Source organism: Acomys russatus, chromosome 4, assembly GCF_903995435.1.
Source record: "Acomys russatus chromosome 4, mAcoRus1.1, whole genome shotgun sequence".
Lineage (NCBI taxonomy): Eukaryota > Metazoa > Chordata > Mammalia > Rodentia > Muridae > Acomys > Acomys russatus.
Genome location: NC_067140.1, coordinates 56,682,689 through 56,698,863, shown reverse-complemented (window position 1 = coordinate 56,698,863; position 16,175 = coordinate 56,682,689). Strand labels below are relative to the sequence as shown.

The 16,175-nt window shown below is 43.5% G+C and overlaps 1 protein-coding gene across 1 annotated transcript in view; it reads left to right on the top strand.

The window, feature by feature from the left end:
- Positions 1-16,175, top strand: part of Znf106 (zinc finger protein 106) — a 54,147-nt gene extending 37,972 nt beyond the window's left edge. Inside the window, exons 12-22 of the mRNA XM_051144469.1 lie at positions 259-314; positions 1,180-1,325; positions 3,447-3,581; positions 4,824-4,940; positions 8,610-8,801; positions 9,211-9,273; positions 10,707-10,826; positions 11,331-11,402; positions 12,464-12,535; positions 14,465-14,611; positions 15,730-16,175. Coding sequence (XP_051000426.1) covers positions 259-314; positions 1,180-1,325; positions 3,447-3,581; positions 4,824-4,940; positions 8,610-8,801; positions 9,211-9,273; positions 10,707-10,826; positions 11,331-11,402; positions 12,464-12,535; positions 14,465-14,611; positions 15,730-15,786 — 1,177 coding nt within the window. The 3' untranslated portion in view covers positions 15,787-16,175. The remainder of the gene's footprint in view (positions 1-258; positions 315-1,179; positions 1,326-3,446; positions 3,582-4,823; positions 4,941-8,609; positions 8,802-9,210; positions 9,274-10,706; positions 10,827-11,330; positions 11,403-12,463; positions 12,536-14,464; positions 14,612-15,729) is intronic.

Sequence of the window (16,175 nt, the reverse complement as noted above, 5' to 3'; positions counted from 1 at the left end):
CCAGCTCATTTATTCTGTTAAGTAGAATTTTCTAATTTACTTATAAATCAAAATGTATGTGAAAGAGGTTATGAATAGGGAAAAATCAAATTTTGGGTATTAGAGTTGGGTTTTTTTTTTTTTTCTCTTTTTTGACTGTGTTGTAAATTTCAAAGACATTTCACGTGAAAAAATTGATTCTTTGAGTTGGAAAAACTTTAGTTTTGCTACCTGTCCTAGTCTTCCAGGTACCAAGAAAATTTTGCTGTTATTTTTCAGTGTGGCAGAAACTCAGACAGTGATCTCCTCCATCAAAACATCTAAGAACTCTTCAGGTAATTGTTGTGTTCTGAGTAGCCACAGGGAAGGAGGTTTTAGAATTTGGAAGTCAATTTAAGTCTACTTAAATGTATTTATATGGGGTATGACTTTCACACGAACTCTGGTGCCTCATATTTGACCATGTCCCCTGGAGGGGGAGACCTGGTGGCACTCAGAGGAAGGACAGCAGATTACCAAGAAGAGACTTGATACCCTGTGAGCATATACAGGGGGAGGAAATCCCCCTCAGGAACAGTCATAGGGGAGGGGAGTAAGGGGAAAATGGGAGGGAGGGAAGAATGGGAGGATACAAGGGATGGGATAACCATTGAGATGTAACAAGAATAAATAAATAAAAATTTTTTTAAAAAATGTATTTATAGAATAGGAGATAAAATGAGAAGTTACAGGGGCTACAGAGATGGCTCAGAGGTTAAGAGCACTGACTACTCTTCCAGAGGTCCTGAGTTCAATTCCCAGCAACCACATGGTGGCTCACAACCATCTATAATGAGATCTGGTACCCTCTTCTGACCTGCAGGTGTACAGCAAGCAGAGCACTGTATACATAATAATAAATAAATCATATATAAAGTTACACCAAGAAGGTTGCCTAGCTCGGCCCCATGTCTGCCGATCCTGGTCTTTGCACGTTGCACATTTCCAGCTGTATCAGCTTCTTCCCTTTTCTGACCTCAATAGTTTTTGGTGGAATCTTCCTAATGAAGAACTTTGAAAATTGTGGCATTCTGTTTGGGGAATTAGAATTTAAGAGGATCTTTTGGTAATTTAAGTCCTCTATTTGTTGGTGATGGTTTTGATTTAGTGTCTTCTAAGACTGTAGCAGACATGTGTCTGAAACTGGTTTATGTTTTCTAGAAATATCTTCCGAGCCAGGAGATGATGAAGAGCCTACAGAAGGAAGCTTCGAAGGACACCAAGCTGCAGTGAATGCACTTCAGATATTTGGAAACTTACTGTATACTTGCTCAGCGGACACAACCGTCCGCGTTTATAATCTGGTGGTAAGTGTGACATTGTGAGTGCCTTTGGTGGCAGGTCTTTAAGACTCATGTTGTCATTATCATGTGGAAAGGGAACATCCTGTCTTTGGGGTTCAGGCCGATCCTCAACGCGCTTTCAGCAGGGACAGCAGGGTCCTTTTCAACTCTGCCTTCCCCACCACATTTCCCTAAACCGTGCTTGAGAGAGATGCCTGTATGGTGCCTTCCTCTCTTCATGAGAAAGGGTCCTGCACTTTATTCTTTTGGTTTTTTGAGACAGGGTTTCTCTGTGTAGCCTTGGCTGTCCTGGACTCACTTTGTAGACCAGGCTGGCCTCGAACTCACAGCGATCCACCTGCCTCTGCCTCCCGAGTGCTGAGATTAAAGGCGTGCGCCACCACGCCCGGCCTACACTTTATTCTTGAAACCAACATCCATGGCAGAGGTGATGGCCAGTCAGTGAAGCCTTGAAGTCAGTGACAGGGACAGTCACATACATAGCTGCTACATAATGGAGGAAGCATGACATGATTAGTGTAACGTGCTTGAGAAGGAATTTTTCTCTGGTGATTAATTGTAGAATCCAAGCTCTTATGGAAAGTAACAACCTCCCGTGCCCTACCCTCCGCATAACCGGCGCTCCTCACGCTCTAGTTAGGCTTTTAAGGTTTGAATTTATGTTAGAACTTACTTTGTCTCCACAATGATAATCAGGGCACTTTAGGAATACTTATGTGTCTTCCCAGCCAACATCATGAAGATATGAAAACTTCAAAGTTAAGATGATGAGCCAAGATGTGTTTCTATAGGCGACAGGTACGTAGTAATCTAGGGCCATTGAGAAGTATTAGAAATGCCCTCAGGAAGAAAGTGGTAGTAGGAGCAGAGCTGGGTGTGGTGGCACACACCGTTAGTCCCATCACTTGGGAGGCGAAGGCAGGAGGATCAGGAGTTCAGTGTTGACATATTTGTATAGTTTTGGTTTTATTAGACTCCTGTTCTAGCTCCCAAATAATGACACAGAGCCCTATTACCTTTCCTGATAAGCTTTAAAGCCTTAAGCTCGGCAGATGCTTTTCTAACCCATCTGCATTGGCCTGACTATTTCTCAGCCACGTTCCCTTTTGCCCACCATCTAGTTTCCCCCTGACCGCCCCTGCTCCATCTTTGTCCCTATGGAGACTCCTTCATGGTAACCTCCTCATGGGCTCCTTCTCCTCAGTCTTCTTGTCTCCCACCTGAGACCCCCTGACTAGGATCGGAAGTCCTGATGTTAGGTACACAAATGAGCAACTGAATACACAGTGCATAGGACCATCCCCAACAGTTCAAAGCCAACCTCTGGTACAAATGCTAGAAATGAGCTTAAGCTGCATGAGACTGTGTCTCAAATAGATTGTGAGTATTCTAATAAAGCTGATAATCAAATGCAAAACTGTTCTGGGCAGCCAGCAGCAGTTTGGATTCTCTAGGTCCCTTGGTCCATATAGTAGAAACACTTGACCTAGGCAGTAAGTGAAATTCTCTCTTGCCTTATGGTGAATCACCCTAAGTATTTTTGGGTGTGGCTCAGTAAATATTATAGTAGTTGTAGATACATCACTGTATGTGATTTTGCTTGGCCTTCAGTGAATATCACATGTTTATTAAGCACACTGTGTGCCAGGCAGCATATTTGGGCTAAATATAGCAGTGGACTAGAAGTTTTAGCCTGTTTTTATTAACAAAAGGCATTGTCTTAATTTCTCTGTATAAGTTACTTTTCTATTGCTGTGACAAAACACCATAACCAAGGCATCTTCTAGAAGGAGGTGTTTATTTGGACTTACAGCTCCAGAGGGTTGTAGTCCATATGGCGGGAACAGTGTGGCAGCAGGCATTGTGGCAAGATTAGGAAACTCCCATCATGCGCCTCAGGAATGGGGCAGAGAGAGTGAACTGGAAATGCCATGAACCTAAGCCTCTCAAAGCCCACCCCGCTGATAAGCTTAGACCAGCAATGCTGCACCACCCAAAGCTCCCCGAGATAGCACACCACCCGGGGACGGAGTGCAGATACCTAAGACCACAGTGGACGTTGCTAGTGTAAACACCACATCTTCTAATCCTGTGAGTAATAATCTGACCTGTGCTTGACTTTAGAGTCGGAAGTGTATTGGTGTCTTTGAGGGCCACACTTCCAAAGTGAACTGCCTCCTTGTCACTCACACCTCTGGGAAGAATTCAGCCCTTTACACTGGCTCCAGTGACCACACCATCCGCTGCTACAATGTTAAGGTAAGAGAAACCAAAATGGCCACAGAGGACTTTAGCTGTATTTACCATCATTCTACTTGTGTGACTTTCTCATTTTTGCTTCTAAACTTATTTTAGCATACTGTTACCATCTTAGGGAGGAAGATGTTTAGCATACGCCACATTTTTTTTGTTTCTTCATCAATATCTGATCATTTATACTGTAACAGTATAGCTCCCTTTGGGCTTACCTTCGTAGCGGGTGCCAGAATTAACTCTAGTTACAAATTTTTTGTTTGGTTTTGTTTTTTCGAGGCAGGATTTCTCTGTGTAGCCTTGGCTGTCTTGTACTCACTTTGTAGACCAGGCTAGCCTCGAACTCACAGCGATTGCCACCTCTGCCTTTGGAATGCTGGGATTAAAGGCGTGCACCACAACGCCCGGGCCTAGTTACAGTATTTTTAAATTACATGTACTTACTTTTTATATGAGTGTGTATATATCTATCTGTATGTATATGGACGTCTGAGGATGATTTACAGTTTTTTTCATCAGACTTGGCCACAGGCCATCTCATTGGCCCTTGTTAATGTCTCTAAAGGTTAACTTTATGGGGGCAAGGGAAGAAAGTCACTGGGTAAAGTGCTTGCCTTGAAGACATGAATTCTATTCCCAGAACCCATTTTTAAAAAGCTAAGCATGGGGCCTGTAAGATGGCTCAGTGGGAAAAGGCACTTGTTGTTAAGCTTGGGACCAAAGTTCAGATCTGCAAGGTGGAAAGAAAGAACCAGCTTCTGCAGGCTGTCCTCTGGCCTCCACACCAGTGTCTTGTGTATTCCAGGCTGGCATCAAGGTAATTCCATAGAACTTCTGCTCCTCCGGCTTATATCTCCCAAATGCCACCACACCCTGTTTATGATGTGCTGGGGACTGAAACCAGGGCTCCATGCCCGCTAGACGAGTACTCAGTCAGTCAACCGAGTTACAGTCACCAGATGCAACCTTATTGCTTATCTTTGTTCATTTAAGAGACTTAAGACTCAAGTCAGCTCTTTATACATTTTTTAATTGGACATATCAGTATCTTTAGAATTTTTTACTTTTTTAACAGTCTTCATACCCTGACCTTGAGCTCTTAGCCTTCTATTTCAAAGGAAGATTACCTAAGATAGTCTACTATGTGCTTTTCAGCATCATTTTAAAGTGTTTTTGAGGAACACATCTCGTTTGCCACTCTCCCCTGTTACTAAGGGATTGGTTTTTTATTTTGTTTTGTTTTTTCAGACCCGAGAATGTATAGAACAGTTAGAGTTGGAAGATCGGGTTCTCTGCCTTCATAATCGATGGCGAATCCTCTACGCTGGCCTGGCAAATGGCACTGTGGTCACCTTCAACATAAAGGTTAGTGGCTGAGAGAGGAGGCTGGATTTCCCTGCCCTTTGTACGTAGAGTGAATATGTATGGTGGGAAATAGCAAGCAGCCATTTGTCTCTTCTTGTTTGGGGAAACAATAGAACTAGCCTTTATTCAAAAACAGCTATCTATCTTCTAGTGTAAGGGAGACCAATCCTCCACTCTGTCTGCTCAGACTCAACATGTGCCAGGACCAAAATGCGGCCCTACTAAATTAAACCAAGCCTGGTTATTTGGGCCAAACAGTGAGTCATAGGTTAAACCAGTCTGTCTCATTTTAAAAGTGACACCATGGAAGAAGCATCCGAAATCCCTGAGTATGTATGACATGGATGCTGCTGAGACTGATTTAGGGTTCGTGAAGCAAATTTGAGGATTCCTTTAACAGCCGTGCAAGCCTCACTCTTTCCCAACCCAAGGATAAATTTATTTGGTGAACAGATTTCACCATCTTCCTATACTGGGTCCCAGAGTATCCTAGTTTATGTTGTTGTGAGAAAATATTCCAACCAAAAGCAACTAAAAAAGAGAAAGAGTTTATTTTACTGACAGTTCCAGGTTAGACCACTGTAGAGGAATGTTAATTCAGAACATGGCTGTTGTGTCAAGAGATCACATCCAAAGACTTTCTAGGTCTGTGTGTGATCCAGCTGGAATACAAACATGTCAGTAATCCAGGAGACAGGCAAACATCTGAGTTCAAGGCCAGCCTGGTGTAGAACAATTATCAGGTAAAGAAAAGCTTAGATCCAAGCGTGGTGATTCATGCCTTTAATCCCAAACAAAAGTAAAGTTACTTTGTAGAAGGAAACATCCATGTTTGAAAGTGATGTCTAATTGAGTGGCAGAAAAGGTGATGAATTCAAGATTTGACAGAATAGGATACACACAACTCTCATGAGAAGAGAGAGGAAAGGAAGCTACTTAAGAGGCAGTTTTTACCAAGGCAGTAATAGAGAGATGAGCTGTAGAGAGAGAACTCAGCTGAAGAGAGAATGAGCCAGAAAATGCGAAGAAGCCAGAAGATTAGCAGATTGCTGAGTCAGTTGGAGGCCAAGGAGAACAATTCAGAGGCTGAGAGAGAGGCCAGATTACATAAGTCAGCTGGGAGGAGTTTGAGCAGAAACAGCTGAGTTGAACCAGCCAGCCCAGAGCTCAGAAAGAACAAGTAAGGGATAGCTTATTAAGCAGTAAGTATCAGAGGCAGAAAACATTCTAGGCCTAAGTTAGATTGTATAGAGTCTAGAACCTTCCAGGACTAGGCCTCGGTTAGCAGAAGGAGGCAGTAAGCCTCCCAGACATCAACTGAGCCAGGCGAATAAAGGTTACTTTTACAGACCACTGAGTAGGAGTCAAGCCAAGAACTTAAAGCAGCTAGTCAGAAAGTGAGTGCATGCGAGCTTTTTTGTTATTTAGCTCCCTTGCTTCACTTACACACCTGCATTGGGCAGTCCGAGTCCTTCCCCTACCTGCCCCAGTTAATGTGTTCAAGACAGTCTCCCACATTCTTACCCACAAACCACCCTGACGATCGTCACTGAGACTCTTCCCAGACAGTCCTACGTTGTGTCTAGTTGACAGTTAAACCACCATCACATAGGGTATACCTCAAGAGATGTGTGCCCTTTCATATTTTAGAAAGTAAGAGCACACTTGACAAGCATGGGGAAGACTTAGGTGGAATCAGGGAGATCTTGGAGGAGGTTTTGTGGGCAGCTGACAGGAAAGGATAGGCTGAAGCTGAAGAAAAGGAAACGGGCACAATATGGAATGGGAGACCAGGGTTTGAAGTGCAGCTGGGTGGAGCGCCACGCCCCGTGTCAGCCTGTGCCTCTGTGGTGCAGTGCTGGCTGGGGCTGTATAAGAAACACAATGGAACATAGATTTGGCCTTTTAGAAACTTTTAAAATGAAGTTTAAAGACTCTAGCATGTTTCTAATAAGTGGTCTGGTCCATTGATATGAGTGATAAGTGCAGAGTTTTTCATTGATGTGTCAGTCTCTTGATCAGATTGAATTAGGCAATAGGATAAAGACAAAAGAGCAAATTAAAATTTTATTTTTAAGGAGAAAAATGTGATAGTTATAAAATATTTTTCTTTTTTGTACAGTTAGTTTTTGTTGTCAGAGATCGACATTAGAAAGGGACAGTTTGATGATGTAAGAGGAAAAGGGTTTTAGATGGTTGGAAGTCGGGAGAGGTAGAGGGAAGTGTTAATGGTTGCATAGGCCGGAATTCTGAACATCAGGGCTGGCTCTTTTCTTTTTGGCCTATTCGTCCAGGAGGCAGAGCATAGTACTTAATGCAGATTGTTTACCTTGCAAGGTTGTCCATCACTGGACCCTGAAGTCCAGCCTGGTTTCTTAGCTTGTCAAGATGGCTTGAAGTCATTGCTCTGCTGCAAATGCTGCTTTCTGCTTAGTGTATGTACCTAAAGTATCTTTTTTAAAATTGTTTGAGGACATGTGAAGCTTTATAAGCAAGATTGGCAAGCAGGGGAAAAGACATAAGGGAAACCGTGCATGAAGTGTGAGGTAAAACTCGAGTTTATAGTGGAAATATGCCATTCTGATGTGAAGGCTGCCATTTTCTGTCAAATAACCTCATTAGACAGACATCTTGGAAGTGAGGCAGGTATGAAAAGGTCAGAAGATCAAAGAAACATGAATGTGGAAAATTTAAGTTTACTTATTTGTTTTGTTTTAGATTTATTTATCTAACTTTATGTGTAAGAGTGGTTTGCCTGCATGTCTGTGTACCATGTGCTGACAGAGGTTAGGTCTGTCTCCAAGTGTTTGGAATCTTCATTACATTGCAGAGAGGGCTCATTGCTTAAGAGGATCAGAGTTCCGTTTCAAGCACTCACATCACTCAGCTCATAGTACTGGTAACTCCAGATCCATGGAGGCCAGTGCCCTCCCACGCCTCCCTGAGGACCTCCATAACCCTCCCCACGCACACACAAGCATACAATAGATAAAAATAAATCTAAAATTAAGAAAATGAGTAACTCAGTAGAGATTTTTTTGAAATACCATGAGATATATCTCATATCTTTTGGGGGACAAAGCACAATGGGAATGTAGGCTTGGTGGTTCAAGCCTGCAATCCCAGCACTAGGAAGGCAGGAACATTTCTGTGAGTTTGAGAGTAATCTGGGTTAGCTACATAGTAAGTTCAAGGCTTGACTGGGCTGCATAGCAAGACCCTGTTTCAAAAAAGAAAAACAGCCAGGCAGTGGCGGCGCACGCCTTCAATCCCAGCACTTGGGAAGCAGAGGCAGGCGGATCACTGTGAGTTCGAGGCCAGCCTGGTCTACAAAGTGAGTCTAGGACAGCTAAGGCTACACAGAGAGACCTTGTCTCGAAAAACCAAAACAAACAAACAAAAAAGAAAAGCAACAATGGAAGAGTCCACAGTCTGGCAGAAAGTGCACTGGAGTTGGTTTGTAATTGTAGTCAGGACAGTCGGATTGAGGATGTAAAATAGTTGTTATGTGTGAGTCCACTCTCCTAGCTCAGGGGAGGAGGGCTGACATGCCTGTGGAGTGTTCAAGATTTGGGGCGGGCAGTAGGTGGGAGGGTTTATAGCAGTTTGGTTAGCTGCTTTTGACGGTTTCCTGCTAAGTTGCTTTGTGGAATGGTGTTTGTTTTTCAGAACAACAAGCGGCAGGAGGTCTTTGAATGCCATGGCCCTCGGGCTGTCAGCTGTCTCGCCACGGCTCAGGAAGGGGCCCGCAAACTGCTGGTCGTAGGATCTTATGACTGTACCATTAGTGTCCGTGATGCACGCAACGGACTGCTGCTCAGAACCCTGGAGGGCCACAGCAAGACTATTCTTTGCATGAAGGCGAGTAAATGGATAGGTTTGAATGGCAAGTCTGCCACTGTGCGGTGTGTTGTTCAGAACACAGCGTGGTCTCCTGTTCCTGGGCCACAAAGTAACCAGCTATTTTTAATAATGCTAGGGAGAAACAAACATATCTGATTGTAGTGTGGGCATACTCTATGGCCTTCTAGAATAGTTCATAGTTGCCCCGAGGAGGTCATAAACCAAATGATGCCCTGGCAGGTTCATCATAGTGCCGGGTGGTAAGGCATGCATTTCCAGTTAGAAATTTTGTTTGGGAAATAATTACTTTATGCACAGTTTGTGTTCATCTCAAAATAGGATGGAAATTCACAGTCACCAGGATATATTACAAGTTACAGAGGAAACAGCCTTGCACAGAAACTAATTCATTGGCTTTCTCTTTAAGGTGGTGAACGACCTTGTGTTCAGTGGCTCCAGTGACCAGTCGGTGCATGCTCACAACATCCACGTAAGCTGTGCTGGTGCAGTCAAGGACTTTTAGATGGGATGCTAAAGCTTGAAGGCTTCCTCAGCCCTCTTGGTTTTTAAATCTGGCCATTATTTAGGAAAAAGGAGTAATGATAACCCCATATGCATGTGTGTGCTCTTGGGTAGTTTCATACCACCTGGAAATCCTGATCTCATCAAAAAGAATTAATCAGAGAAAGACTTAGAGTTTATAGAAGGTTCCTTTTGAATGCCTCTTTTATTTATTTTTAAAGATTTATTTATTATTTATACAATATTCTGCCCACACGTGTGCCTGCCCATCACAAGAAGGCACCAGATCTCATTACAGGTGGTTGTAAGCCACTATGTGGTTGTTGGGAATTGAACTCGGGACCTCAGGAAGAGCAGATGGCTCTCTTAACCCTCTGAGCCATCTCTCCAGCCCCTTGAATGCCTCTTTTAAACTTGAGGGCCACAGGTCTTAGAGAGTGTTTAAAGTAGAACAGATACAAACAGCTAAGAGGCTGCCCTCGAATCTCAGATGCAAATAGTTAGTTGTCCCTGGTCTGTAGTAGGTCCGTCCTGACATAAATGATAAAAGTGAGAGTACAGCTTGGCTATTACTTCTTATTTCAGATTTGTATGTTTGTACATTGCATTTGCATATGTAAAATAGATATCTTAGGTGTAAATACAAAATTTATTTCATATATACTTAACCTAAAGATAATTTTATTGTATCTGAGCTAATTTTGTTTTTAGTATGTCTGAGTTTGGACTGCGACTTGATACATGGGGTAAGCTGTGGAGTTCTTTAGAGCATTTCTGATATTTGGATCAGGGATAGTCACACTTCAAAAATAGAGAGGATGTCAGGCAGTGGTGGTGCACTCAGACCTCTGTTTAAAAAAAAAAAAAAAAAGAGAGAGAGAGAGTGGCTGGTGAATGGCTTAGCTATTAAAGGTGCATGAACTCTATACCTTAGCCCTCACGGGAAGCAGAGAGAGCTGGCTGGCCAAGGGTGTCCTCTGACCTCCAACATGTAGGCCATGGCGTGCTGTACCTACACAAATACACAAAGTCAATAAATGTGTTTTGTTTTGTTTTCTTGAGACAAGGTTTCTCTGTGGCCCTGGCTGTCCTGAAAACTCCCTCTGTAGACCAGGCTGGCTTCAAAAACTCAGAGATCTGCTGCCTCTGCCTCCTGAGTGCTGGGGTTACAGATGCGTGCCGCCACTGCCCACCTTGTTGATAAAGGTTAAACCCTGAGGTTATATGTGATGTTTTCTCTAGGTAATGGTGCTGTGAGTAAAAACTTGAGCTCTTAGCACTAGAACTGCTGTACTTGTTTACGGGAGCCTTGGAATTTTCCTTTAGAACTTTATAGTCGTATACAGTGTACCTGGAATCCTAAAAACCAGTCTAGTGACTGCCGCCTCTTGTCTGGTGCAGACTGGTGAGCTTGTGCGCATCTATAAAGGCCACAACCACGCAGTGACTGTGGTGAAAATCCTGGGGAAAGTGATGGTGACTGCTTGCCTGGACAAGTTTGTTCGGGTCTATGAGTTACAGGTAGGACTAGATCCACACACTTTGCATGACTATCTTGAGGGGATTGTGGTAGAGGAAGGTCGGGTTGGCGCCTTCAAATCCCCACTTTCAGAAGCCTTCTAAAATGGGTAGGAAGCAGCCAGGTCAGAGACTGCACTAAGAAACCACTCTGAGGTACTTGCTCAGGCTCTTGGCTATCAAAACTACCATGATTTTTCACTGCTTTTCTTTTTTTCTGTTTTGGTGCATGGGTGGATAGGTGAATAGGGAGTGGGAGGAGGTGTGTAGCCCAGCTCTAACTTCCTGTGTAGCTAAGGGTATCACTGACCCCAGCCTTCATCTTCCAAGTGCTGGCCTTAGTGTCATCATTGACAACTGAACATGCTTTCTGGAGAGCATCCACGGCCTCTTAAAAACCTGCCCATCCTCCTCACAGTACCTTTAGGTTTGAGGCTTTGATTGTAAAGACATTGGTGTCCGTGTCCTCCTTTGACTTAATGCTCTAATTTTTTTCTTCTTCTTAAGTCCCATGATCGACTGCAAGTTTACGGAGGGCACAAAGACATGATTATGTGTATGACCATCCATAAAAGTGTGGTGAGTACTACTTGCTTTGTCAGATGTTTATTTGAACTTCTATGTGCTAATAATAATAATAATGTGTCTACTTCTACTTTTTCCAAAGTGACATCTTTCCAGCTTGCCTATAATGGGCCCGGTTACTGAGTGTCACAGTGGAAGTAACCCAACAATGTTGTTGACCACTCTGTCTCTGTGAATAGCTAAAATAATGCAGTAAAATTCATTATCACTGTTAAAGGGAAGATGCAATTAGATGCTTTAATCAGAGAACAATGCTTTTGCAGACGTGCTCTGAGCAGGACACTGAAAACTATTTGGACAGTGCAGCATAGTTACAGACAGCTCACCTAACCCTACATTCTACCTTGTTTTTTAGGCAAGGTTTTACTTTGTAACCTTGTTAGGCCTTGAACACACTATGTAAACCAAACTAGCCTAGAACTCAGTAGGATCAGCCTGCCTGCACCTCTGCCTCAGTGCCGGGATTGAAGGTGCCGCTGCACCTGGGTACCTGCTTAATTAACTTAGACGGTTTTACTTTTAATTGCAAGGTTGAATTCTGGGCTCTGGTATATATCCTCTCCAAGTCCTCAGAGTTAAACTAACTCCAGCTAGCAAAGATCACGCCCCTCTTTGAGGCTGTTATCAGCTATGGACAAACTAAAAGCAGCCCCATATCCCACACTTGGGACTAAAACAAAAACATAACATAACTGGGTTTTAAAGAAACCAAAAATTCCATTACAAACCAGGATGGATATTTTCAAGATCTTGGGTAATAAAGCCTTTTCTTGCAATGAATATAGACTCCTAGTTAGCAGCCCTGTCCCAGTATAGAGTAAGTAGAACCTTGGAGCCCTGCCATCCTTCCTGTGAGCCATAGGTCAAGAATGGTCCTGTAAAGGGCACAATTTCAAGGGGCTCAGACCAGAAGGTCTAGAAATTACTGTTCCACTTTGGTGTCGTAACCCTGGCTTTACTTAAGGAGTATGTGTTTATTTACACTTCTATGAAAGGTGTTTTGTAGCTGTTTCTCCATGTGTGTTTACTCTGATAGCCTAACCCTCTCTCTTCAGATTTACACTGGCTGTTATGATGGCAGCATCCAGGCTGTGAGGCTGAATCTGATGCAGAACTACCGCTGTTGGGTGAGCAGTGAGACTGTTGTCACCAGACGTCAGTGTTGCTGGTTCTTCTTGATCCATCCGCATAGCATTTGTAGTTCATGAAGTTTCCCAAGTTAGATATGAGATGTGTAAATAGTGTCTTCTCACTTTGTCTCCTAGTTGTTTGTTTTAGGGTGGGGGCGTGTTTTGTCTTGTGCAGTACTGAGTGTGAAACCTCACACATGGTTGGCAGGTCCTTTGCCACTGAAGTCTACTCTCCTGGGTGGCTTCTGTTTTGTTATTACGACAGTACATGAAGTGACTAGTGGTGCTAATTTTGTAGTCTCTCCCCTCTGCACACTGCTCCTCAGGCATTACAAAAGGACTTATGGCTTGACTTATTTCCATGCTAGTTTCTGATGAATAGGCAAAGAAGAGCTTCCATTTTAATGTTATAGCCTTAACATAGACCACAGGGCGAAATTGTATGGTTTTTAAAGAATGAGAACTAATAATTAGCCCATAAACCTTAAGCATCATCTCTGTAGACCGTATTTTTAGTCGGTTCTAGCACTGGAGGTGTCCATCGAGAGAGACATTGGTAATGCTGGGTTTCTTTTCCCTAAACCCTGACCTACTTAGAATTAATGGAATATTGGATATATTTCTTCAAATTTGATTCTAGGCTTGTCTGTAGCCTCATTACTTTTTAGCTTGTTAGTCTTCTCAGGGGAACTAATCAAAATAGAGGACTAGACCTACAATACATACGAAGGCTGGGGGGAACCCCAGATTTTCATTACTGTTTAGTAATGAACATCCCAGAAGGAAGGGTTCTCGGGGTCCCACCATCCCTGAGGATCTGTAGACAGTTAGTGCCTGCTAGGAGGAGAGAGACCTCCTGGGGTGCTGTGGCCTCTGGGCAGTGCTCTCCTGGGGTGCTGTGGCCTCTGGGTTACAGTGCTTCTGTAAGCAACCCTGATGAAGCCCATTGGGGCAGTTTTGAGAAGGAAGAAGAAAACATGACAAGAGGTAGAACGCTGAGGAGATCAGCAGGGGTGCAGGGCACAGGAGATGGGGGGTCAGTCACACTGTATACATGTGAGAAGTGCATAATTAATACATGCTAATTAAAAATGCAAATGAACATCTGGAATTAGACATCATAATATCCATTTTAAGACTGTAGGTTTAAAAGCAAAAATAGAAGCTTTGCATTTCATGAATGGCATGTGAGGTTGAGCCACACAAAAAATTATGGAAAGTTACATTTTGTCTTAAGATTGTGATTCAAGAGATAGAAGATGTGAGGTTTTTTTGGTTTGTTTGTTTGTTTTGTTTTGTTTTTTGAGACAGGGTCTCTCTGTGTAGCCTTGGCTGTCCTAGACTCAATTTGTAGACCAGGTTGGCCTCGAACTCACAGTGATCCACCAGCCTCTGCCTCCCAAGTGCTGGGATTAAAGGCGTGCGCCACCATGCCCGGCGGAAGGTGTGAGTTTTAAAAGCCAGACTTCCAAAGCAGGTCACTGTTTGTTTGAAACAGGTCTCTGGTAGCCCAGACTGGCTGCCTCCCACTCACTGTGCAGCCAAAGCTGGTCTTGAACTCGTGATCCTCCTGCTTCTACCTTCCTAATGCTTGCATCGTTCTGTAGTTTATTTTCATCATTCTTAAGTTGTTGTGTACATCATTTTCAGGGTTAAGGGAAAGCTGCTGGCCTTTTGTAAAAAATGGATTACAGAATAAATGTGACAAATTTTATTTTACAATGCAAGATAAAGAATATGCCTTAGTTTGGCATGGTAGCACACTCCTACACAGAGGCATCTGGATTCTGAGCGTTCAAGGCTAACCTGGTCTTCCTAGCAAGTTTAGGCCAGTCAGAGCTACATGGTGAGGGGGGGAGTGTCTGTGTTTGCACGTGTGGGTGTTTGTCATCCTTTCCCTGATGTGTCCCTCGCTCTTTCTCACAGTGGCATGGCTGTGCACTGATATTTGGCGTTGTGGATCACTTAAAACAACACTTGCTGACTGACCACACCAATCCCAACTTCCAGACGCTGAAGTGTCGCTGGAAGAACTGTGATGCTTTCTTCACAGCCAGGAAAGGATCAAAGCAGGTATTTCTGTGGGACTAGATCAACCTACGCTCAGCAGAGCAGAGAGCAGCAGTTCTCAACCTTCCTAGTGCTGTGACCCCGTTGTGTGACCCCCAACCATAAAGTTATTTTGTTGCTACTTCACAACTGTAATTTTGCAGCTGTTAAGAATCTTAGTGTAAGCCGAGCGTGGTGGTGCACACCTTTAATCCCAGCACTTGGGAGGCAGAGGCAGGCGGATCGCTGTGAGTTCGAGGCCAGGATGGCCAAGGCTACACAGAGAAACCCTGTCTCGAAAAACCAAAAAAAAAAAAAAAAAAAAAAAAATCGTAATGTAAAAGTCTGATGCGCAGTCCCTGTGGAAGGGTTGTGCAATCCCCAAAGGGCTTTAAATGCTGACTTAGAGCAAAGACCAGCAAGCCCTTTTACTTTTTCTTTTTTTTTTTTTTCTTTTTTTTTTTTCCTTTGAGATTTTATTGATTTATTTTATGTATGAGTGCTCTATCTGCATGGCACCTGCATGCCAGAAGACAGCATCAGTTGTGAACGACCATGTGGGTGCTGAGAATCGAACGCAGGACCTCTGGAAGAGCAGACAGGGTTCTTGTCTGCTGAAGCCATCTCTTCAGCCCCTTCCCTTTTGCTTTTTAACTGTCCAGAATTGTAATTAATAGGGAGAGCCTAGGAACTTTCCTTTTTATTACTCTGGAACTTGTAAGTTAATTAAGATTTAAAAAATAATAGTAATAATAATTGGGGTTTTTTTCCCCCTGAGACAGGGTGTAATAGCCCTGGGTGTCCTGGACTCACTTTGTAGACCAGGCTGGCCTCAAACTCACAGAGATCCACCTGCCTCTGCTTCCCGAGTACTGGGACTAAAGGCATGTGCCACCACCGCCTGGCAATTGGGCTTTTTAAAATAAAGCTCTTATGCAGAGTCCCTAGGCCTGTGCTCTTGTGCTAAGGTGAGATGGCATCTGTGAGTGAATAGTGTCCCGAGGTGAGCAGGACGCCAGAGCCTCCCACCTATGTATACACGGTCCAGGACGGTGTTCCTCACCTTTAACTTCCTCCTGCTCCACTACCCATTGGAGTCTCACAGCCCTCCCCCAACTCTTTCTTTTTTTCTCTCTCCTTAGGATGTTGCAGGACATATTGAACGACATGCTGAAGATGACAGCAAAATAGATTCCTGAAGTTTTTCGCCTCCCATGTTGGGAAGTCATTAGTAAACTGTTTTCACATTGGCCTCTCTCATAGGCGACTGTCTGTCCTTCCCCAGTGTTGCTGGGAAGGAGAAAGTGGTTCACAGCCAGTCCTGCCACTAGCAAAGTCTGGGCAGCCTGAGGGATGATAGGTTATGTACAATTCAGGTCTGTGCTGGAGTATGCAAGAGTGCCGTTTAAGCAGGCTTTAAGGAACCTACTCTTCTGGGACAAATGACATAACAGTGATTTATGCTACTAGACTATAGGTGTTTATTAAAGATGCAAATTTTAATTGGTTACCCAGTTTGACCCTAATCAAACATATGTTTTATTGATTTGATTTGTGATTTCTGACTTATGTTCTCATGATGATAGTT